Below are 24,555 nucleotides of genomic sequence, written 5' to 3' on the forward strand. Positions count from 1 at the left end.
GCACGATGGGAAATTTTCACTAAAGAGGTGGACATATTTACTTTTTGGGAAGAATCTACGGATATTGTTCAACATTTTTGTTTCCTTTCTTCTGTGTTGTTTTTTGTTCGTTCGAAAGCATTATTAAAAATCATACAAACTCTTGATACTTTTAGTTTGAAAAGAGCCATCTATTAAGAATAGGATCCTTACTTCACGCACCCGACCAATGCAGCTGTGGGGGTTAAGGAATGCACACGCCAAAAATTGAGCGCACAAATTTGTAGTCCTTTTTCGTAATAAATATTTTATTTCCATAAAAGGGCACTATCGTACATATATTTTTACAGGTGGCCAGAGAACAACAGTACTAGCTAAATTATGTGTGTGCGGGACTCGAACAAAACTCCATGTTCCGTGCCTCTTTCTGCGTATCCTATGGCCATATTCTTTGAGTAGCGTCATCGTGTTCATTTTCCTATCACTAACGTCCTTTTATGCTCCTTTCTTGAGTTCAAAGCTGAAGGGGCTGAAATATACTAGATCTAACAGATGATGGCTGCCTTCTCGGTCTCTTAGTAACCATTTCACGGGTTTCTGCGGGTTAAAACCTATCGTAGTAGCACCTAGCGATGCTATGACGTGTGTGCATTTTCCTATCACAGTAAACATTGGGGACGAGAGAAAAGGATTTAAACCATAATCGTCTTACGTCGGTTGCACATTTTCCAGAAAAGCGATATGTGTCTTATTCCTAGGTGCACTATGTTCCATATCGACTACGCTTCCGTTCCTTGCCCACCGAAATGCAGCAACGGAAACCATTGAACGAGCATCGTCCCTATACACTAACCCTAGCGGCCACCGTTCGCAGCCTCCGCTGTTCGGTAGCATTTAAAGCAGACGGAGGTTAGATCGGTCTCTGTACACCATTCTCCGCTGAAGAGCTGCTTCCGGTTCTGTACACCACCACTCGCCCCGCCACTTTCCGCGTCCGGTTCGCTCAAAAGTCTTCAAACAGCTGCATCTCCAGTTTGTCCAACGACCGGGCCGACTTCCAGTCCGTTTCGGGGTAGTCATCGAAGTTGCTCGTATCGCCATCGCCTTCGGCTGCAAACTTAGGAACTATCGGTGGCTGTGGGACAAAAGGGTCGACCGATTAATGACCACTCCTTGCATACTCAGTGTCCTTTGGTCCTTCGCGGCGTACCTTGAGCTGCTTTCGTATCACGACGTTCCAGTCCAGGTGCTTGAACCACCGATGTCTTTTCACGTCCTCTGCTCCGTTCTGCAAGGGGGGACGACAGTAAAATACCTGGACCAAAAGATTCGGCATCCGGTTCTGGGCGCATAATTACTCACCTTCATATTACCCAAACGCTTGGTACGGTCCAGCACGAGCAGCTTTTTGACGAGATCCTTCGCGATGGGATCCGTGTGACGGGACCACTCGATTTTGCCGCTAAGAATTTTCTCATATATTCCAAACGGATTATCGTCGTAGAACGGTGGGTAGCCAACGACCATCTCGTAGATGAGTACGCCTAAAAACAAGGGAAGATACGATAGACGGGTCATACACTGCTCGATTGTTTATAGGAACAATCGGATGCGTCTGGCGATCATAAATCTACGCTCCTTGAACTGGAGCCAACTTTGACTTTGACCGCGAAACACAGCGAGCTGACGTGCGCCCGTTTATGGCTTCCGTTGGTCGGCTTTACGACCGCCGTCCGCCCGCCTTCTTTCCGGAACTGATCCGTATGCTAATATCTTTGCTACGTGTTTCTCCTCCCTCCGCCTGCCTTACCGAGAGCCCACCAGTCGACGGCCTTGTTGTGGCCCTTGGATTGAATGATTTCCGGCGCCAGGTATTCGGGCGTGCCGCAGAGCGTCCAGGTGCGATCCTTCAGCTTCTTGGCGAAACCGAAATCGGTGATCTTCAGGTGGCCGTCACGGTCGAGCAGCAGGTTTTCCGGCTTCAGGTCCCGGTACACAATCGACAGCGAGTGCAGGTACTCCAGGGCAAGGACGATCTCGCAGGCGTAAAAATTGGCCGTGGCCCCATCGAAGCGGCCCGCGTTGCGGAGGTACGAGAACAGTTCGCCACCGCTCACGTACTCAAACAGCATGTAGAGGCAGCAGTCATCTTTGGTGTTCCACCGCCTGGGGAACAATGGTCGGAAGGGCAGCGATTAATAAACTGGCCAGACCACAGACCCTTCCCGTGATGGCCAAACAACTCACATGTTGACTACGAACGGGTGGTCAATTTCTCGCAGAATGTTTTTCTCGTTCTTCACATGCTCGATCTGCTTCAGTCGGATCACGTCGGCCATTGCCAGGATCTTCATGGCCCAGTGTTTGTCCGTGATCTTGTCCCGACAAAGACACACTCGTCCGAAGGTGCCAGTTCCTGTAACGAGAGAGCGCCGGGGGGAAATGTTACGTCAGAGAAGTCATCATTTGGATGAGGACACCGAGCAAATATGTCGTTCATTATGCACCGGTCCAGAGGAGGACTTTCACCGAGCCGACCCGAGAGTGTGTTTGTTTTTCATTTGTCGGATGCATCTCCGGCATTAAAGAGCATCCAAGACAAATGAAGGTCAAGAAGACGAAGTTGGAACGCGTGCCGTAGACCATCTGTTAAAACGTTCTACGTTCCGATTTGAAGCTCATGGTGATTGACAGATTAATTGACCGATCGGATGAGGTCTAGTCATCCACGAAAATGTCTAATTGCTGTCTAACTAAAACAGTGGCCCCACCAGTCCTCGGTGCAGCATAATTATCACGGCGCGCGGGAAACAGCTGGCCACCATTAGGCCTGGCCATCACGATCAGCAGCACCATCGATTGTAAACATCGGCCTTCAGATCGTCAGATTTCGGCCCGGGTTTAGTGCGATTGGGTAAGAACACTGTTTTATGCAACCCGAAAGCCGCGGGCCGTTTTATGGCCGGCACAGAGCTTTAAAGCAGTGAAATCGTTCGAAAACGCACGTTGTTACGCTGCGCGTTTGCGATTGTAACGTGGCCTTACACATCGCACGTATTGCAAAAAGGAAAATAAAGGCGGCCAACATACACAGCGTACGGGTCAGAATGGGGTCCACAAAAACCGATTGCTTCGGGCTTTCCAAACAGCGGTGCCAGAGTTTTCCAAAAGCCAGTCGGGTTTTCCGGCAACAACCGGACCGGAGAATCCGCGCCTGGGGACACATCGCACCGCCAAGACGGTAGTCGCTCCTAATTACCTCGGCACGATGTTTACTTTCGGTGCGTGCTCTTTCTGGGGCGATGCTTCACTCCATCTCGGTGCATCGGTGGTTACCATGGAAACACGCGGGGTGCTGATTTCTCCGAACCGGCGCTCGGTTAGGTAACGCCCGTACCGGCCACGAACCCGGGTGTCGCGTGCTGATTGCGATCGAAAGTAAAAATGTTGGTCTTTGGCCTCCAGGTTCGTTGTCTGGTGTGTGCCCCGGCATGTGTCAAAAATGGCCCCCGGCAGTCAAAAACGGACTCGGATGACCGGGCGACGACGACATCGATGGATTTGCGCGACGAGACGGGATGCCCGTGGGCAACTTTCGCCTTCGTTCACCGGTCGACCGGACAGCCCCCGTGTTCCGAAGTTCCGAAACTCTCCAGCAGCAGCAGGAGCAGGTGTGATCCCCAACGTACGAATGATTAATTACCGGAGAAAGACGTCTCACTTGATGGTCAGAGTGGAATCGCGGGAGTGGCTCAGTTTTTGGGACCGGCTTATCTTCCAGGATCCCACTGTCACGATCTTTCTTTTCTAATTCGTTTATCGAGGGCAATGTCTACAGACAGCACAACGACTCTATCGGGCGTGCTGGAACCTTCAATGGCTGATCACAGATTAATCCTTAATTACGCGTGGATATTCCCCAAGTTAAGTTCAGGAAACTAAGTCCAAGGTGGATTTATTGGTGAAAGATCAATTGCCTTCTCAGCCTCGACCGGTGGGGCCTCGACACCGAACGAAGACCGCGTTAAGTGATGGCTAATGCGCTGTTATCACGTCGGTAATGAACCTGCCACCAACCATACGCCTCGTCGTCTGGCGAGGCCAGAGTCTCGTCTCGAGACGGGAATCGGAGTTTGTTTGGACATGAGAAATCGTCAAAGAGAGAGGCCGCGCGGCGTACGTGAAATCGCACCGCGGCTTGGACACAAACCTTTTTTTCCAATTTTCTTATAACTTTGTGACCGACTCACTCTATCCCTCTCTCGCAACGGGATGGGGAATGGGTTCAGTAAACCAGGAAAAGGGGAATCCACGGGGAAGCGTGCGGCGGGCTCCTAATGCGAGATCGGGTTCGCTCCGAGATGGAGTCATAAAGACGTTTTTCGTGTTTTACTGTCTCCCCGACCACACGACCTCAGCTGGGTCGACACGATGGTGAAAAGGGTCGTCCACCGGCAACCGGTTGCGATCGATCGATGTCACCGTTATTGATGGGCCCCGCAACGGTTGATTTGTCCCTTCCGTTAGGCCCTAAGTCGCCATCGCAAGAGGTATCGAAGGTAAACAAATTCCGCCAAACACTGATTGCGGCTGGCGGATTGCGAATCATGTTGCGTTTAGCCCCCACGAGGGATCTGCAGCCTTAGACCCTCGACAGAGTACGTGGAGGTTGCAGGCGAAGTTCAAAGATGGCTCATGAATCATTCATGGCGTCGGTTCGAGTCGGAGGCCGTGCCGATCGGTCGTCAGGTTCGCCGTGCAGGTTTGACCGTGAAGCGCATTCGATGACCATCGCCGCAGCCGGCACGTATCACGGCCAGCGACTGGTGCCAGATGGCTCTTTTAGTCGCAGTGTCCGCTTCCAGCCACAGCAGAAAAGTAAAAGCTCGTTTTTCATGCAATGCAATTGTTGGTGCATCATCACGACGACGGTGGCCAACTTTCTTCGGCCGGCAACTGCCAACCGACCGCCGATGGATCGTGTGGTCCCGTGCGCGTTCGCGATGCGATTTAGATAAACCGAAACCCGCTGATCGCTGATCGTGTGCGATTATTATAAAGCTGACTAAAGTAATCCATTATTTTCTCGGTAGATGACTTTAGTGATCGATATCTCGCGAAGTATCGATCGTACAGTTTCAAGTTCATACTCGATGTCAAGGTTGACACTTTACACTTCCAAAAATGCTGTCACTATTTTTTGTTTACTTCATTCAGTTGTCAGTTACTGCTTGTACTAACGATTGAAGTTAACAAGTAGAAAATTAGCTATTAAATTAGCCAGAATCGATCGCGATAACTTTTTAGCCTCATATTTTATCCCTTAGAAACGGACGGACAGAGTTGCATGATCAGCGTCAGAGTCAGGGCTTCAATCTCAAACGCCCCTTTCGGCACAGCAAACCGTCCCGAACCGTCGGGTCTGATCGATCGATTCGCGGCTTGGTGGTTTCAATTTGGCAACACACCAACCAACCAGCGCGATTCCCGTCGCCGATTGCGCAAAGCTTTTGTTGCGGTTTGGGGATAAGCATTTTATTAGTTTACTCCATTTCCTGCTCGATTCGCTGCATTGCGATATGCTTCACTAATTATGGGCCCCCTCTAAAAATCAGGTGGCCTCTGATGGGGAAACTGAGCCATAATAAACCTTCGTTTAGGCACGGTTTGTAAGTCGACCACACGACTCGATATTGCCAAAAACGTGCTCCGAAAGGAACCGAGATTCTTTTTTTTTTGGGTGAATCACGGGCCCCCTATCGGTCGGTTAGGTGTCAATGATCGCCCGTTGATGATAATTAACCGATCGCACCCCGCGGCCGAACCGCGGTATTGGGAATCCTGCCGATCTGCGGCGACCCAAAAGCGATGCACCACACGCGGATGATGGACGCTAAAAATAATATTGAAACCCCGAGTGGCGGACGACTCTACCGCGCTGGACGATGTTGGAGTTGACACTCAGCTTCACGGGAACACGGTAAAATTGCAACTCTCGATAGAAGGAAGGAGAAAACTTATTTTTGGACCGATCATCGGTGACATCGCGGCGCGCGTGTCCGAGACGTTGGTCCGGAGCGCATTAAATAATATTGGTGGATAATCCAGAGTGGGGCCGGAAGGGCACGGCGTCGTCGTCTTGCCGTGTGGTCTCCCCTGATCATGTTTGTCCTCCTGTCATCCGTTCGAGCGGCGATTCGTAATTATCTTCCGCCGGAGAGCGGGAGGTTACCTTCCGTGCCTCCGGGGCAGACACGGCGTCGTCGTCGAGGTCCGTTAATTTATTTGATGCGCGCTGTGTATGCTTTCAAGAGTGTGTTGGTTTAGTCATTAAAGACTCATCACACTTTTACTTCCCCGACGACGACTCATCGCCTCACCGAGATCACGGTGCCAGAGAATCTGGCGGCCCTTGAGAGACGCCGAGAGGATCGATTGAATTTCACTCGCTGCGTGCGTGGCTGGCGGGAAGGAGTCACTTTCGGTTTCCTTTGATTACCTCCGCCGCCGCCGGCCCGCCGGCAATCGGAACCGGACTCCCCGCCGCCGCCCGCTGAGACGTGTCTGAGATCGTTTAGCAAGTGCCAGACCGGACCGGGAACCGGCTTTTGCCCCTCGCAAGTGCGCTCATGCTGCGCTGCATTATGTTGTTTCTCCTCTCTCTCTCTCGCTCGCACCCATTCGCGCTCGCTCTCGTGTGACCCCTTGGGGCGTCCGTCGACGAATCTCGGAAGCTTTTGCTCGGAAGCGGGATTTCATTTTCGGCCTCGTCGAATTCGGCCATTGTGAAAGTGCCGCGCCGCGTGAACTCTATCACTCACGCGGCGCACACGTCACTTCCCCGGCCCGGCCTCCGGGTTAACCGGGTTGCGGTCTCATTACGTGCGAGCCACACGATTATTGGCCATTTTTTCGCGCGGGCGTAACCACCGAGACGAGACCGACGGCGCACGATTTGCAACGCTGACCTCTTCTCATTAACGTCGGCAGGCGGCTTTCTTCGGAATTCGTGACCGAAACGGCACCAGATTAGATGCTTTTAAGGAGGCCAAGCATTCGGGTCAAGCTGTATAAAATACTGCTTAAAAATATTGAAGATCGTCTTAAGCTTGTCTAAATCTTGAGAACTCATGTCAAGGTCAAGTCTCTGGGGTTTTGTTATTTGATGGCGATAAAAAAATGGTTCGACAGCAGAACGTCATCTCCCTTCGAGTTATCGAAGCTATGTTGGCAAAAAGTCAAGGATAAAGAAGGCCCTCCCGATATCTGTTTCTTCAAAACCGCATCGACTTTCTACATGACCCAATCTACGGTTTTTCCCCGGACCACGGTTCATGTTCGAACGAATCAACAACGAGATCAATGACCAGCAGCTGCGCTGGCTAGCGGCTGACCATCTACGGCACCAAAAAACGAAGATCTTGGCGCGACTACGGCTCGTTAAGGGCAAAACCGCTCCGAAGATGCTCTGTGCGGGACCGTCCTAGAGGGTTGCGCCCTGTCTTCTGCGCTCTTTACGGCAGACATAGCTCTTATCAATTATCAATAATTATCCGTAAACGATGTCCCAGCAAGTCCGGCCGAAAGCGAGTGTCGCAACGCCTGGTCGTGTCGCATTGGTACGTAAGGTGCCGCAAGGTATGTCACCGGCATTACGGGCTACGGCTGACGGGCATTCTGCTGGCCCGGAGTGGCCACACGCTGGCACGCCAGATATGCGTCAGTTGAGCAGTTTTAACTAGCTTCAAAATTGTTTCCAAACCGCAGCGAATTAATCGCAGCGGACTGCGGACTGCGAGAGCCACCCTAATCCGTCCGTTCGTCTAATCTGGTTCGCTTCACGCAGCGAACCGCCCAAGCGTCCCAAACGTAAACATCGCTAGAAAATAGACTTGACGGACGGAACGGAAGAAAAAAATCCAATTAACATCGTCGGAAGTCGGAGCCGGGCAGGTTTCTCCCCCCTCGTTGGCGTCATGGCAGCATGGCTGGGAACCGTCGGGTCCGCCGCCTGCCTGCGTGTCTTAATCGATCACATCCGATCTCCGGTGTCCGAATCCGGCGTCCGGAGATAGAATGGCCGCGGGAAAGGTAATATTTGGCTTCTACACTTCGGTGCTGCCCTAAGGCTCTCCGGAAAATCCCACAAATCCCAGGAGCGCAGCCCTGCGATTGGAGGTTGAATGGCTCATTAAAATGTTCATTTAATTAAACCATTGCAAGCGTCCAATTCGCGCTTATTCTGGCTGCCGTCGAAAGCGAGCGAGAGCCACGCAGAGGAAATTGTTCGAATGACACCCGGGCACCGAGTGCCAATTGGAGCGCAGCATCATGGCCAGAGTGCCATTCTTGGAAAGCCTCCGGAGATGTGGAAAAGTTCGTAGAAAATCAAACCTTTTGCGTGGCTTCGGCATTGCTCGGCACCCGAGTGAGTTCGGGGAAAATGCCGTGCCGCTTCTCATGGGCTACGAAAGGGATGCCAAATGCAACCCAAAACCTCCGGATATTTCAACACCCAGTTCCACCGGCCCAGCGAGCGACCGTACGTGTTGTTCCCCGGCCGAATCCGATCGAACGGAGGGTTCTAAAAATACCAGCACCCGGTTCTAGAGGAACTCGACCGGCGCGCGGTCGGTCCTTGACCTACTCCCCTCCAGTGGCATCCACCTTTTCGCCCACCAAACGCATTTAGAGAGTGTTTAATCACGCATCGCATCACGTCCGGTGTGTGGCCGCAAAACTAATGCACTGATCGGGGGCCAAACTTCAGGTTCTGGCTTCTGGGAACGAAGGATCTGTAGAGTTGGAAGCGGAACGGAGCCTCGCTTGGGGTCGCCCGGCCGGTCAACATCAATCAACATTAATCCATGGTGTTCTTCATAGTGGACAGTTCGCGCGTATCGGGTTTTTGCAACGGGGCTCCGAGCGCGTCATCACTCGCGTTAATGGGTTTCGCGCCAACACACGCAAGCGATCGCACCGTGGCGTGTTGGCCACAACACGATCAATCTTAATTTGACAACAGTTTCACTCGTTCATTCTCTTTCGTGCTCGTCGCTTGACGGGCGTCGGTTGTACTTCATTTGTCCGGGCAAAACAACCCACCCTCCCCCTGGGATATGTCCTATGTCCTCCGTTGTTCGGCTGAGGGTGGGAAAAATGGAAATTCACCACGATCGATAAGACATTCCGATACGACGTGGGTGACGGTGAATGTTGCTCACCGAATGCCGTGAGAACTCCGGATTGCCTTTCTGCTTATCAGATAACGGCCCAATTGAGTGTTTCGGCTATTGCACTAAGTATTAATGACTTGTCCACAGAGAGAGAGAGATTAGATGTGATCGATCGACTAAATGATCAGTTTAAAAGGGAAACTACTAAGCTGTTCAAAAAGTTCGTAACCTCGATAACCAGTTACAATGCAAAAAATCAAGTGAGTGATCAGTGATTAATTTTTTTTAATTTTTTTAAGGTTTAAGAGCTAAGGAAATTTATGAACGAATGTTGAAAGTGTACAAGGACTCTTCACATTCAATTAAAAAATAAAAAGGGGGATTTCTGAATTCAAACGTGGTCGTAAGAGCCTTCAAGACGATCCACGTCAAAACGTCCAAAAACAGACACAACAATCATCAATTGGGTCTATCACAATGATCCTGAATCAAAAACAAGAGGCTAAAGAGTGGTTTGAACCCGGTTCTTAAGCTCCGAAACAAGTTCGTGTCCAGAAATCGCCCAGAAAGGTGTTAGGTTCAGTTGTTTGGAATGCGAATGGAATACTTGCAAACTGGTAAAACAATAAATTTCGAATGTTGTTAAACCTTTTGGCAAACTGAAACAGAAAATTCGTGAAAAAAGACCCACATTAAAGTTCCATTAATCCATCCAAAATCCTTTAAAGTTCAATTAAAGTTCATTAAAGTTCCATTAATCCGTCCAAAATCCATTGAAGCTCGAATTGTTGGAGTATCCACCGTATTCACCAGATTTGACCCCTAGCGACTTCAATCTGTTTTCCGGCCCAAAAAAAAATTCATGCGTGGAAAGCATTTTTCATCAAATGATGACTTCATAACAGCTACGGAAGCCCTTCCAGTTTCTCACTTCCAGGGTAGAATTCATAAATTGGAGTCTCATTGGAACACGTGATGTTCAGGAAGGCCTTACTGAATAAAAAAAAGTGTACTTCAAACCATAAAAATGTTTCTCGCAGCCTGTCAGCTACCAAGGGCATCCTCAACGCACCGGAAGTTGGAAAGTAATTTAACCGAGAATCCCAAAAATTGTCCTCTAGAGCGATGTCTCTCGTCCTCTGCTAAACACTCAGACACTGTGGCGGCTGCGAAAGCGAACTATTCCGAAGCATTCCGAAGACAAACCGACCCGAACCGTCGAAAAGGCATTCTTCTGGCGATATGTGTGTGCGCAATAAAATGGGAGGTTTTATTGGCACTTTCTTTTGCCGCCATCCCATTAGCGAATTTTCCCGCCGAAAGCCAAGCCGGGCCGCCGCTCCACTAATTAGCGGCAAATTGTGCCACCAAAGCCGCGATCGTTCACATGCTCGAATGTTGCGTTATGCGCGCTCTCTAGCGCTCATATTTGCTTTCGTGCCGTGCCGGGCCGGGCGGTCTCCATTATGGTGTGGCCAAATGTGGAATTTATTCACACTCCCCCCCCACGAACAACAACAACCGAGGGGTCTAGATCGACCGAATTGCGGAACGATCGTGCAGCAACCGGCGGCAGGTGCAAGTCTTAGGTTTTCTGAACCCCCATTTTCCGACAGACTCAGATCGGGAGAGAACGGCAAGATCGAGATCGAGGGTGAACAAGAGCTTCCCACTACAAAGCTGCGAAGCTTTCCACGATCAGCGGGGTGATGGACGGGCTTCGAAGGGGGACTGTTTATGTTCCAATGTGCACGGAACTGCGGTTCCCGGGGTGTGTTTCGTTCTTTGCGCCTCCGCTTTTTCACACGTGCTGCCAACGAACCTTTTTTTCCGAATTCGGATCCCTCCCCTTTTTAGTTACTTTTAAATGGAATATTACTTAAATTTGTAGTGAACTTGTTGGACGTTTACTGGCCCCCGGGCCGAGGGTGAAGCTTTCCCCGAACGGGTAGAACGTGTTGCGCGACATGATTTATTGGCCTGTTTTCGTGTTGTGGCCGAGGTCCGAGGACGACGACGACGTAAAAGCCGTGGGTGGCCGCGTGCGTGCGCGTGTGTGTTCGAGTAAAATGCTAAATGCAGAATGCAGTTCGAGACCGGCGGCCAAGGGTGCGAAACATGACATTAACTTTCATCGCTCATTGCCATACACCTCCTATTCCCGCGGAACAGAACCGAGGTGGGGGGGAGGGCGAAGGGATGCGCCGCTGTGGGTGTCCGTGAAAACGTGTTCTCTAAAAATAAATCTTTCATTCAAAATCGTAGCACACTCTCCGCCGGCCAGCAGCAGGCGAGTGGTTTGATTTGGACACTCTGACCCCCGGACTCGGACCTGGACCCGGACTCGGGGAGAGTCGCCACTCGGGGAGTGTGTCCTGAGTGTCCGCGCGACAAAGTTGGCCATCGATGGCGGGGCAGATGATGCACTCGAGTCACGACCAGTCCCTCGTATCATCGCGATAAGACGAACCGCGCAGTTGGCGTTGCCAAAGCAAATGTTTTGCTTCACGGATGGCCACCGTGTCACCGGCAATGTGCCGGAACACGGCGGAACCGTTCCACTCGGTGGCGCTCTTTGCAAAGGTGGCCACCAACCAATTAACACCACCGCGCACTGCAAGGTGGACGATTGCACATCCTGTCGCAGGTCGCGGCCAGTCTAGATAACGGGGGGAGCCATCTTTGTTTGGCACACGTGACCAAGCGGCGTGATTGGTCCGAACAACTGGCGTCCTTTGGTGGTCCGGCCAAAACCCTCCATTGGCTCTCTGGAGTCATGTTCAATTTTATCGCCAGTCCGGTAGGCCAGCGCAAGTAAATCAATTAGTAAACTAACATGCAACGGGGCGCTGGCCACCGGCCAAGGTAAGCGAATTTTCTGCAACATTTATGTTGGCAGACGAGCGACGGTGGCCGGCCGGCCCGGATGGTTGGAAAATTATTTTAATTTCTCCATTCTCCGCCGGCGCGCAAATTAAAGTATTTTACATGCGATTCAATTAGAATAACGGCTGCCGTCGAGGGCCCGCGATGACGTCAACGCGGCTCGGGCTAGAAGGTGCATCGGGCAGTGTTTGTCCGCTTTTTTAATGAAGGCCTACGGTGGCCGATAATTCATCCAGCAAACATACGGTACGCTACGGTACCCACGGTTTCACGGTTCGGTTTCCCGGAAAAATATCATCCGATTCGGGGCCCGGTAAACAACGCAACGTGACCTGGCCGGTCCGTCGCGTCACGGGCCAAAACAATCTGGTTAACATGATGTCGCCAATTTTGGGACCCTCCCCCCCGGGGGACACACCCCCGTCCCGGGTCGATAACATTCGCGCGACGCCATAAACCCCCGCAATCGGCAATTCGAAAAATGATGAGCCCCCTCTTGATTGGATTTGTTTCTTCAAAAATGTGGATACCGCCGAGGACGGGAGGGGGGCAATAAAAGCCGCTGCCAAACAACGAGCCGTGCCGTGTCCGAAAACGTCCTCCAGATGGTGACGACTCGGTCTGCCGTTATGTGGTTTGACATATGTTTACGGCGCGGGCACGGCATCGAATCGCCGTGCGTCAGTTTACGCTATTTTCGCACGATGCTGCCGGTGGCCAGTTGCTGCTTCCTGGCCTTCCAGAGCGAGAGAGAGCGCGAGAGAGAGAGAGGGCCTTCGACACACTCCGTTCCCAATTTAAACCATTACCCATTTGATGTTCCGAGTGGCGCGCGAATGTTGCCATCGCTCGGCGGAGCGTCTTCTGGCACCACAACAATCCGGACGGACGGGCTATTGGGATCGGAAATTGGTTCAATAAAAATCGGGCGAGCCGGTTTATTGTCCGCCGAGTGTGCGACATTTCAAGTTGGAAGCCCGGCCAACCTAAAATTAGAATCGGAACATACGTCGGTCCTTGCAGGTCCACGGATACGAGGTGACAGATAATGGGGAGCTCGGCGTTCGATTCAGCAGAACAGCTAGAAGTAGAAGAACAACAGGCTTCCGGCGTTAAGCCGTTAAGCCTCCCGGTGGTGCCAGCGAACCCAGGCACCGATAAGTCTCCGGTCCGCCAATCCGAGCCGACTAGGTCACGGTGGGTAAGGGCGCACCTTCCGTCCTGCTATGGCAACAGCCCACTATCGTAAGGACAAGCTCAATGAAACAAAGCCGATCTGCCGACATTCTGCGGGATTCCGCGGCTTCCTGGATTGGATTACTGCAGAGATAATTACTGAGCTGATCTAATCTTATCAGCCCTGGATTAGCCCAACCGACCACAACAGGTGACGGGCGCGTGCCTCCCCGATTGATATTTGGCCGGTGGAGGCCCGACTTGGCGAAGGTTAATTACATTGCGGCCCACGGCGACCACCACTAATTCAGAACATCCGGGATGGAACTTTGAACTGGGCAAAATAAACGCGGCCCGAACGACAACCTTTGCCCCTTTCGCGCGGCGGCCACTCAACGAAATCAAATTTTCCCATTATTCCAATTCTAATTTTAATTAGTTTTCCGCAAGGCTCACGTCCTCCCTTTCCTGATTCGCTTCCGAGAGTTTGTGGCGTAAAATTCGGGTTCCGAACTTCCGATTTCCGCCGCGCGCTGCCTTCAAGATTAATTGACCAGAGCGAGCAATGTGAGTAATTTCGCAAACATCAACCCCACGATAATCCCGCGACCCCTCGGGATGTGTGCCTGTCGGACACGGTGTCAAAAACCCGACAATCTGCCTTAAGTTCTTCAGTTCGAGCATTGTGGTGGGCAACTCGCATAACACTCGCGGGCCCCAGACACGGAAAAAGAAACCAGGCGGAACCACGGGTGGCAAACGGCGAAGATATACGAGAAGAAAATATACATCGTCCGCCCCATGCGTGCGTGCGTGCGTGTTGACCACTTCAAAGGTCCGTGCCCCCCGGTCCGGTGTCTTCTAGGCCGAAAACATCCTACATATTGTTCGTACCAACGCGGTAAAGAGTTCCGAAAAAAAACTCAGGATATATAAACGATTTTTCCGCGCTTTTGATTCCGCGCCGGAGTGGTTCGCAGCTGTTGATCGTCCATTGTCCGGCCGGCCGAGGGACTTTCGGCCCCGGACACCGGAGATTCGATGTCGCACCCGGATTGCGTGCCGGAGCATGAGTGAGAACCGGGAATCACGCAACCTAATCTCACCGCCCAGTGCGAGAGTTCCTTACGGAGCCCCCACCCAGAGTATGATCCCGATTGGGGTGCCGGGTGCCATCATTCTGTTGGAATGTGCCCCCAGGAAAAAAAAACACCACACCAAGGACCATTGTTTGTCAGCCACCGCATTGGCCACCGGCCTTAAGTAAAACAAACTAAAGCTAAATCAATCACTCGGTGGCCGCCGCCCCAGACCCGGACCCGGGACCGCATCGTCAACAAAACATGCTTTTACGATTTGTTGCGACGGGTGTATTAAAATGAATTAAATGCTCTGAATGTCAAACCGCGGCTGTGGGGGGCCAGGGGCGGTGCGGATTGTGGATTAAATGTTACACATGCTTACCAGGGCCCCGGCCGAGCTCTCGGTCGGTTTGTTTGTTTGCGGAAGCGGAACCGAACCGATGGAGGCGCCTAGTGCCGTTTGGCACTAGGGTCGCTGTTTTGCGCTGGGAGTTTCGTGGTCAGGAGACAACCCGGAGCTGAAACTAGTTTTTAAGTACAATTTAATGCTCGCTCTTACTGGTCCGACACGATTTGCTAATTTGATAGGCCTTCTCGAACATTGGTCTCGACAGTATAAAGTTAATCCTCCCGGCCGGCGCCGCCACCACCGAAGTGGGTTAATGCGAAAAAGGATTAGGGAGCGCGCCATCATGGTCGTGGCCTAGGATGAGTGACTGAAACGTCTATTAATATTGGTGAGTGGCCGGAGCCGGGCCACGGGTGATAAACTCGGGCCAGCTGCAAATGGTGCGAACCTTATTGGACCACATCCAACACCACCGGGCGGTTTGGGTGATAATGGTGTCCCCGTTTGCCGGCGGCCCAGGACACTCCATTCCGGGACTGACGCAGCTCAATTGGCGCGCGCGCGTCGAAAATACTTTCTGATTGATTTGTTTACCTTCAATCTATCATCCTTAGAACTCCGTATCATGCTCCGTATCAGGCAATCATGAACATTCAATTGCATTTCCATTCCAATCAATATGGCGAACGATTGAGTCCTCGCCGAACGATCCTCATGCAATCAACGACGATCCGGCACACAGTTTGTGGCCACGTGTAGCGGGTTTAATTGAAAATAAGTAGCGCCCACCACGAACGGGGTGCGTTTCGGTGGCGTCAAATTGCAATCCGAAAGCCGCGGGACCATGACTCCGTGGAACTGGCCGCGGTGATGGATGGCCCAATTTGGGCAAATGACCAGGGGCCATTTTTTAGCAATCAAGCCCCCGCTCCGAGTGCTAATTACTTAACGGGTTCGTTGTGCTCCTGCAACCTTGCAGTAGGGTCCTTTCCAAATGCTCCGCGACCGTAAAAGGGTCCTCAAAGACAAAAACCGTCACGGAGAGTGTTGCGTGTGGCGCTGGCAAGTTCTGGTGCAATGGCTGAGGCCAATGTTCCGGGCTGTGCAGTGGGCAATAAATTTTCATTTAGAACCATTTGGAAGTTTGCGGCAACACAACAAAAAAACTGCATGCCGGGCGCACTCCAGGCGTCATCGGGGGGTCACAACAATTCTCGAAATGTTTTGACTCGGACTCGCGGAGAAGAACCTGTGTACGTCAACCCGACCCAGGACCCGACGATGCAGGACGTACTGCCGGCGCGACGTCAGACGTTTGTTTTTCAACCCCTCTCCCGATAACGGCGCTCAGTTTATATTTCACTTCTGCGGAGTGCCTGCCTCGTTAATGTCCCCGCGTATTATAATGACCGTATGTATTGTCCCCCCCCTGACCGGCTGGTGGGGAATTTTCTTTGCAAACAAACTCCACGCAAACCCCCAGCCGCGCACAATCAAATCACACAGAAACGGCCAATAAATTACAACTCGAATTAGCATAACCCGGCCCGGTCGTCGTCGTCGGCTAAAAACGCCACAAATCGTGACCCGGGCTGCTCTGGGTTTTCGTCCCCACTTCCGGGACATCCGGGGGTTCGCGCGAAGTGGCGAAGTGGCGAAGTGCATCCAGCGAATGGGCGGCGAAAGCGGCCAAAGGATGACGTACGTACGGTACGCTGGTAGCAACGTCAGCGGACAAATAAAAGCGCTGAAAATAATTCTTCGTGGCTACTTTTAGTGGGAAAATATCAAGTTTGCGTCCGTAAATAAATACAGTGCGGTTCGGCAGGTTGGAACCGGTGGCCAGTAACGATGGTTTCGAATCGAAACTCAACCCCATCGACGGGTTGTTTTTTGAACCGAACGTGCCTTTTACGGAACAAGCAATTATAAAAGTTGTGGCCCACAATCGGCCCTCAGTTCGGATCCCGGGGGGCACCTAGCCTTTGGATCGCACTGTACCGTGTGTACGTCATACGCCGCCCAGATTTTCACCGGAGACCGAACTGATGGCCCCGCTTCGGACGCGCTCAGCCAGAACGATCGAGCGCGGGTTTCGGATATGTAAAAAGGGGTGTCGGAACGTGGTCGACTTGTAGCTATTGTTTCGGGAAGGATGTTGCATAATCGGATCCTCTTCGTACCGAGTTGAGTGTCGAGTGTCTGATCGATCCGGGCGCGGTCTCAGGCCGTGCCGCCGGCGATCGGAGAAAATATCTAAGATCGTTGGCGAAAAGTGGCGTTTATTTACAATGTTTATTTATACCGAGAGCGCTCACGGCCCGTGCTCTGAGCGCGCCTTGCGCGGTGCGAACGATAATCGGGATCGGGGTCGATCGTCACGCAGCGGGATGATTTTCCGAGCTGCGAGTCATTAAATTATCATTAGAGAACTTCACACCCCTGTTCGAGTGCACGCGGTCGATCGATAGTCGATCAATCAAAGCTCCGATCGCAAAGGATTGCACTTCGGTCACCCTCTTCCATCTCGCCGCTGACAACGGAAAGGAGATCGGAGGATCGGTGACGCCTCAAAACCGACACATAAAACCGTGCACTTAATGAGGTCCAGCTGCGCGAGATTGTTTGTGTCCGGTGCGCCAGATATAGAGTTCATAAAACTAAGCGCATGTAAATAATGTCACCACCATCACCGGTGACTGACCAAGGAGACCATCGTCACCATTTCTCATCGCGTTCGGGTTGGCAGGCGCGGCGATACGTTCCCGCAGACTTATGCCAACAGGTGTTTTCGGGGACACACTTTCCCGGGGTCTGGGTCTCCCACACGAGTCCCGCGCCAGTGTCTGACATAAGACTAAGCCGATTTAAATGGCATCCCGGTGGGGTGCATATTTTATCAGACAAAACCCCCCACAGGGTCCTGTGTTGGCCACACCGAACCTGAAGTCATTGTCAATCGTGGAACCAACAATGCGGTCTGTACTATAAATACACGTCGTCGTGTTCCTGTTGGATCGGTATATTTTTAATTGGAAAAATCAACCACCCAGAGGATTGTTGCAAACGGAGGACGGAGGACACTCCACTCCACAGTTTCTGCAAATAAAGCCATTGTCCGCCCGGGAGAAGAAAGCCTGGGACGTGGGAGATGATAAGAATTCCGTTCTCATTAGCGTCGGAATTAATTGGATGCCACTCCACGCGCCCGGCCAGACCAGGCAGCAGTACTACCAGAGCGCCACTACCAACAGTGTGACACGCTTCCCCAATCAGTGACAAGTGCCGTGCCGCGTGTGGTGACATGCCGTTGAATTCCTAGGCCGCCCCTTGCCACGCGCTTTACTCACGGCCTCTATGGGCCCAAGAAACCAATCGAAGCTACCGACGAGGCACCGGTTCATTGGTGAAAGTGAAAACGGGGCGGGTGGCCATTCATCGAATTTTCAACCCACCGACGGCGGTGACTGCAACTGTCAGATTGCTTCCCATCAGTCAGGGGGAACGACGATACGATGACACTCGCCTCGCCGTGGCGCTGAACGATGATGGACGTGGAGTGGTGCCAGATTGCCCGGTGAGCTAAAAGCATTCGTGGCAAGTGGGTTCGTTGGCAGCAGAACGATGGCGTTGCCACAATGTAAGGGCCACCCTCCTCCCACTGGCTGGGTGGTCTCTCAGCGCATCGCAATAATCTGCAGCTCAGCTTCCGATAATGGACAACATGGCGCACGGCGGCGCCGACCTCTGTTGGCTGCCCGTTAAGGTCTCGATCCAAAAGGAAAGCAAAAAATAGAACACCCAGCAGCAGCAGCAGTGGCCCCCCGCTTTGATCGATCGTAAATGAGCAGACCACGAAGGTGTACCGCCGGAGGTCATCCCTAGTCGGGACGCGCGTCACCTCCGCCCGTGATGCCCTTTAGGCGCCGATAGTCGGTTCATTGGCGGACCTTGAATCGCTCCGGACGCGCGGTTAGCGAGCGATCATCTTCATCGTGGCGATCACCTTGTAAGCGTCTCGCGCTGCTCCGAAAAAACAACACCATCGTCCTCCGGGCGTCGAATCGCCGCCGTCGACCTTTCTCTCCGCCACGGAGCGGTGAAAAACGCGTAAACCAGATGGAAAACCATCCGCGGGTCCCGCAGACTGATCAGCGTCATAATAAATAAAAATGTTTTACGATCATGTCGCTCCGGCCACACTTGCGCCGTCGGTCAGTCAGATCGGCCGCTCGGATGATTTGTTGGTCAAGCGCGACGCGCTGGCCGTTGTGGCCCACTTTCCCCGCGCGGTGGCCCTGGCCCGCTCTACGATAAAGCCCGCTCCCGCTGCCCCGACACTTACCGATCGTTTTCAGTATTTGAAAATCATCCAGAGCATAGTCCTGCGGTTGTTTGCGGCGAACAGCTGCGCCGACATTATTATTCTTATCAGATAGATCGCCACCGTCGTCATCGCTATCGCCGCCACGCCGAATATCAACACCATCGTCATCGTCAGCATCGTCGGAACGCCGGAGTCGCTGGCGATTGGCGAGGACATTCCGCTGCTGTTGCTGGTGGGTGAGGTGGGGCTCCTCTTCGTCCTCGTCCTCGCCCTCCTCCTCCTCCCCTTCGTCCTCTTCGGCCGAAGACAGAGACTTCTGTTTCCGGTGTGTGCTTAGTTGGCCGGGCGAACCGGACTTGGCTGGTTCGTTATCCGAACTGTCCTCGTCCTCTTCGCCCTCGTCCTCCTGCTGCGGCACGGTGTCCTTGGCCGGCTTTGTTCCCAATCTAGATTGATAAGATAACCGGGCGGCCGGGTGTCAATCATATCGTCTGATGAAGAAAGGATCGTGTACGGAACCTTACCTAAACGGCACACTTTCGGTACCCTTCCGGTGATCCTGCCGACTGCTGTCCTCTTCCTCTTCGTCGTCCTCCTCCTCGTCCACCTCTTCCACTTCTTCCTCTTCCTCCCCTTCCTCCTCTTCTTCGCCACTGAAGTCGGACTCGAGCGGATCGGTCGACTCACCGCCCGAGTTCGTGCTTCCGGCGGACTTGATGCTGTCGTTGATGCTCAGCTTCTTGATACCGGTCCCGCAGCTGTTCAGGGTGATCGACACCGTGGTGGAGGTCTCGGAGGGCCGCAGCGTATAACCGGTGAGCCGCGGGGACGAGGACATTTTGCCCGTAATCTGGACCACGCTGTGTGGGACAGATTGATACGTTCACAAATCACCACGCACGCGGGTTGGCGACGATGTGTCACCCCGTGTCACTTTCTGTTGTCGCGCTTCGTTCAAAATATATCAGTGTGGGCGGCGGTGGCGGGACTAGGACCCTCACCCTGGTATCTGTCCCGTCCCCGTCAATCTGTCGCGTCGGTTTTAGGATTGCAACGACATTACCGTTCGCTCTCGGGGCGCTCTAAAATGAAGAAGGACAACAAATTTCAGTCAATAATGTCCTCCCATTCTCGTGTACGGGGACGGCTTCGGGGACGCAATTGATTCGATAAATCACCAAAATGGAGACAGTAATTACAGTCGGTACAGTTCGAGGATTCGAGGGGCCACTTTTTTCGCGCACTTCCAAGAACCAACGTTGCAGGAGTTGATTCTCCGTTGGCACAGGGAAGCGGGCGCACCGCGGGTGAACGAACTAAACACTTATCAGTTCCCACCCACAGCGTTATCGGGGCTACCGAGTACTGAAGCCGAGCCGAGTCGGGTCGCCTTGTCGAGCTCTTTTGATGGGGTTTCGCCAGATTTATAGCTGTCAGAGGAGATATTGCGATAAAAGTGGCAAATGACGAATACAAATCGTGGCCCATTTTTACGCCCGATTGAGAGACACGCCCGAGACAGAAACAAGAACGGACGGAACGGACTCTATTTTAATGCCCGGGCGGCAGTGGTAGTATGTAATTCGAAAAGGCGTCCATCGTAAATGTGTCTATATTTTGTGTAATGCGGCGCTTAAAGAGCGTTGCGCAAAACAAAAAAATGGGCGGTCCCCCGTGTTAAGGGGCGATTAATTTTTATAGTTTTTGACAGACACACGCCCCGTGATTCTAGCATGGTTCCATTTTAATCATCGTCGTCGGCGGCCGGTAACATAATCGAGTGCGCGACCGCGACCGAGGCCCCTTCATACCGGTTATTCCCGTCATCGTAAAGATAAGCGACGGGACAATAAATTAATCCTCGCCGGGCGTCGGGGGAAGAAGTGCATACGTAAACACACTCGCTGCCATTGTTGCTGGCGTATTGTTTGTTGTGGCCGTTTTGATGCGTTTGTTTTCGCGCGCCTTACCTTCTGGCCGTGGGAGAAATCTTAAGCAATCGATGCTTCTATTTTCCGCTTTTCACCGTGCTTCACGCGGTAACACTTGAGACGAATTTGGCCGATACACGGTTTCGGTTTCACTTCGGCCCAGCGCCGGCTCAATCAAACACCTCGACTCTGGCCGCGGAAATGGCGCTTACTCCTTTCGTGGATTAAAATTTGGGCTTAACCTCTGCTGCGGGCTTATCACTTGGGCCGAAATTGCCTTGGTTCCCTTGTTTTTGTACGATGAGGGTGCGCGTAAGTTTACCGTTCAATTTGGATCGCTCTAAAGATGCTGTTTACTCACGGCGAGGGGTGGCGCACACACAATAGAAAGTGATCCCAAAAAAAAAAGGTCCGGAACCGGCACTTTCGCAGCTCGCCCGCCTCGCGGTCAAGATCTCAATCGCGCGCGCGGCTGATCGATTTCAAATCAAAGTAAACACTGTTACGACCACTCGGGCGTGCTTTTTACCACTTTCTTTAAACAATCACTTTTCTGCTTCGAAACTTTCGCGTGCCGTAAAACACAAGCTTCCGGGGTGCAATAGAAATTGTCACATCCACACGTGCGGCGGACAATATTTTCCGTATATCGACTCACGGGGCGACCGGAACTTCCGTTCTCCGCGCGCGCACTCTGGAAAATAACCGCGCGAAGTAACGTGCAGATGGTTTCCGTCGGATCAGACGAGTGGATTTCTCAAACCGTAGCTTCGTTCGTTCGGGTAACTTCGTGCGCTGCGACGACTATTTTCCGCGCGCGTGATAGAGAAAATGGGGTTGTTTCACTCTTTCCACCGGTTCGCGTGCGGTCGGCTCTTTCACGATGATGATTCGTGATTTGTGCAAAATAAATAGCACCACTACCTGGGTGAAAGTATTGGAAACAAAACGTATTTAGTACTTTGCTACTTTTTTTAACGATCCAACATTTATAACAGAAAGTTTGCATAGTTTGCCATGTGTACGCCTTACTTTTGCCATACTCTGTGAAAGCAGCTCGAATCACAAACGCTGCTCGACTCGGTTCAAATCGAGCAGCTACGCGCTGTCAGCTGTCATTTGCAGCGTCCACCGTGAAATTGGGCCCCGTTGAAGTCGAGAAAAATATTTTCGCGTTCTACGGTTGAAACCGTGTTTGTGGCCAACTTCTGTTCCGGGTAACAGAGCCAGCACAATGTCTGCGAAAAGCAAGAAAGGAACTGATAACGCACCAGGCAAGGAGGAAGAGGTAAGGGCTACGGCGAGGCCGGTACTGGTGCCGGCCGCGGAAACGGACACGTCACAGTTTTGCTAACACATCCTACGTTTCGGGACAGGTGGTCAAGATCAACAAATGGGACGGTACCGCCGTGAAGCACGCGCTGGATGACTCGGTAAAAAATGCGCTAATGAACCACAGCGACATGAAGGAACACTTTGCCATCATCGACGGCCGGTTGATTATCTGCACGCTGGCGGTCCTGATCGCGCTGGTCGCCCTCGGCTACGACTATCAGTATTCATTCCCAGCCTCGAAGCCCGTTCTGATCATTTGCGTGTGCTGTTACTTCTTCCTGATGGGCGTGCTGACCGTCTACACGACCTACGTCGAGAAGGGCATCTTCGTGGTGGCCAACCAGAAGAACGGGACCGGGAGCGCGAAACGATGGCAAGCCAGTTCCGATATGAAGAAGTACGACGACAAGTACGAGCTGACCGTGCAGCTGAAGGACAGCCGCGGCATACGGGAGGCGACGGTCACGAAGTCGGTGGCAAACTTTATCGACGCCAATGGTGTCGTGTTGGACGATCTGGTGGCCAGCGAAGTGAACCGAATTGTGAACTCGTTGAACGCGGATCGTAAAGACAAGTAGGCAAGGAAGGTGCGCACTTGCGGGGGGAAAGATGTCTCATCGTTTCTCGGATGGTCGGAATAAATGTAACCAACACCGATCTTAGTGCTTCGTTATCTTTTAGCCAGCGAATGTTCCATCGGCAATAGCATCAAAATAAGTGAGTCTTGTGTAAGGGCAAAGCTTCCCTACGCCGGCGGAAGACGTTTTGGGTTCACCGCGTTTGGGGAATGCGAACGCGGCTGCAGTGTGTACTTGCTCGTAGTTACACCGTTGTTACGCCATTTCCAGTTACACCGTTGTTACCACTTCCAGCACCAAAAGGAACGGTTTTCACATCAGCACCTTTTCTTCCATGGTCCAGTTACGGCTCGTGATGATTCCAGGCAAGGTTCAAGTGAGCAGTGACCGGATGATTCTTTTAGTACCACTGTGTCGACTGGGCTCTTCAGCAACGCGATCCGCGCGTTGAGATAATTTGTGGGGATCATCTCCTCCGGATAGTGGTTCTTCAAACACTCGTGACACATCCGCAGGTTCTGTTTCATTTTCCACCCTGCAGATGCTTTACTAGACCGGCTTGACGTTGCTCTTTGTATCTTACCCTTCGCTTATGACCATTCCTCGGGGTGTCCACTGGTCCTGTTCGTTGTATTTTGTCATGTTTGGCTAACTAACCTTCGGCGTCTAAGAGATCAAGCAAAAACGGTGCTGAAAAAGTACCAACAAGTATAGTTTATTCGGCACAAAAGCAACTTCCAGACTAAAACTAATGTGGCATGTTGAAATGGAATGAAGAGGTCTGTCTGGTTCCACCGTAAACAGAAATCTTCGCTTAGAAATACACTCTTAACGATTGAGGACGGCTAACGGCTAGCACGCACCTCTAGTAGTCCTGGCTTTGAACATGAGAAACTGTTGTGCTTTTGGAAGAACCTCCGGTTTTGGGAGGCAAAAGAATGGAATGAATGTTGGGAATTACGCCTCCTTCGGAAATGGTGATGTCCTTCATCAGGTTACTCAGCTCCTCATCGTTGCGAACGGCAAGCTGAATGTGTCGCGGTGTGATCCGTGATTTACGGTTGTCCCTGGCCGCGTTCCCCGCTAGTTCGAGAACTTCAGCCGCAAGATACTCCAGCACCGCCGTCAGATAAACGGATGATCCGGCACCGATCCGCTCGGCATACTTTCCTTTCTTCATATACGATTGCACGCGGCCGACACTGAACGTGAGTCCAGCCCGAGACGATTTAGTTTCTAGGACGAAAAGTTGAAAAGATGGTTGAAATTGTTGTGGACCACGGCACCGTCGGGGTTTATTTACGTTTAGCTTTGGTCATTTTGTGAAACTTCCACGAAAATCTCCACTAGCTTGGCAAAGGATGTTAAAAGGATGTTTTCACTAGTTAAACGGGCGCGCGAAAAGGGCGCAAAATGCGAAGCTATTCTCACCACCCGGCAGGGTTGAACAATTAGACCACATTCATTTCGTATCATTAGATCAGATGAGTGGATTGATTCGTTTTCAAAGACAAAGATAAAGGCCAAGAATGATTTATATTTATTTATTTATGTACGGATTTATTTGGTTGCGAAAATAGTAATGTGATGTGCCAATATTTTTTTGCAACGTACACATCTATCACGAATGAGATAAGCGTGGGGGACGATTTTCTAAAATATTTGCTTAATCCTCCCAGCTAGTTGGTTCGCGCCACTTGAGAGATAATGAACAACTTTATTGCGGTTCGCTCACC

General features: G+C 51.9%; 3 protein-coding genes across 4 annotated transcripts; 1 reads left to right on the forward strand and 2 right to left on the reverse strand.

Moving 5' to 3' along the window:
• Positions 1-307: 307 nt before the first annotated feature.
• Positions 308-21,487, reverse strand: LOC131212883 (cAMP-dependent protein kinase catalytic subunit PRKX). Of its 2 annotated transcripts, none has more exons than XM_058206960.1 (8): positions 20,946-21,487; positions 19,500-20,057; positions 18,994-19,421; positions 2,227-2,395; positions 1,790-2,145; positions 1,342-1,523; positions 1,190-1,267; positions 308-1,114 (listed from the first exon to the last, which is right to left on the reverse strand). In XM_058206960.1, exons 2-8 carry the CDS (start codon positions 19,811-19,813, stop codon positions 983-985), a joined length of 1,659 nt encoding a protein of 552 aa, XP_058062943.1. In that variant the 5' UTR covers positions 19,814-20,057; positions 20,946-21,487; the 3' UTR covers positions 308-982. The 2 variants fall into 2 exon arrangements, with proteins under 2 accessions (XP_058062943.1, XP_058062935.1); XM_058206952.1 differs by having other exon boundaries at positions 1,190-1,294.
• A 550-nt stretch (positions 21,488-22,037) lies between these two features.
• On the forward strand, positions 22,038-22,888 carry LOC131212912 (signal peptidase complex subunit 2). The gene is made up of 2 exons (XM_058206998.1): positions 22,038-22,194; positions 22,283-22,888. Exons 1-2 carry the CDS (start codon positions 22,141-22,143, stop codon positions 22,817-22,819), a joined length of 591 nt encoding a protein of 196 aa, XP_058062981.1. The 5' UTR covers positions 22,038-22,140; the 3' UTR covers positions 22,820-22,888.
• Positions 22,889-23,545: 657 nt separating this feature from the next.
• Positions 23,546-24,225, reverse strand: LOC131212919 (histone H2A, sperm-like). Its single transcript, XM_058207010.1, has 2 exons — positions 24,123-24,225; positions 23,546-24,055 (listed from the first exon to the last, which is right to left on the reverse strand). Exons 1-2 carry the CDS (start codon positions 24,136-24,138, stop codon positions 23,685-23,687), a joined length of 387 nt encoding a protein of 128 aa, XP_058062993.1. The 5' UTR covers positions 24,139-24,225; the 3' UTR covers positions 23,546-23,684.
• Between the last annotated feature and the right edge of the window lie 330 nt (positions 24,226-24,555).

The sequence above is a fragment of the Anopheles bellator genome, chromosome 1 (genome assembly GCF_943735745.2).
Source record: "Anopheles bellator chromosome 1, idAnoBellAS_SP24_06.2, whole genome shotgun sequence".
In the NCBI taxonomy this organism is placed as follows: domain Eukaryota; kingdom Metazoa; phylum Arthropoda; class Insecta; order Diptera; family Culicidae; genus Anopheles; species Anopheles bellator.

Bases quoted from the DNA above. Each gene is read 5' to 3' on its own strand.
- LOC131212912 (XM_058206998.1), top strand. From the start codon at position 22,141: ATGTCTGCGAAAAGCAAGAAAGGAACTGATAACGCACCAGGCAAGGAG. The intron at 22,195-22,282 runs GTAAGGGCTACG...GTTTCGGGACAG, and splicing joins CACCAGGCAAGGAGGAAGAG to GTGGTCAAGATCAACAAATG.
- LOC131212883 (XM_058206952.1), bottom strand. From the start codon at position 19,813: ATGTCCTCGTCCCCGCGGCTCACCGGTTATACGCTGCGGCCCTCCGAG. The intron at 1,295-1,341 runs GTGAGTAATTAT...CTTTTGGTCCAG, and splicing joins AGCGTTTGGGTAATATGAAG to GTATTTTACTGTCGTCCCCC. The intron at 1,115-1,189 runs GTACGCCGCGAA...TTTGTCCCACAG, and splicing joins TGATACGAAAGCAGCTCAAG to CCACCGATAGTTCCTAAGTT.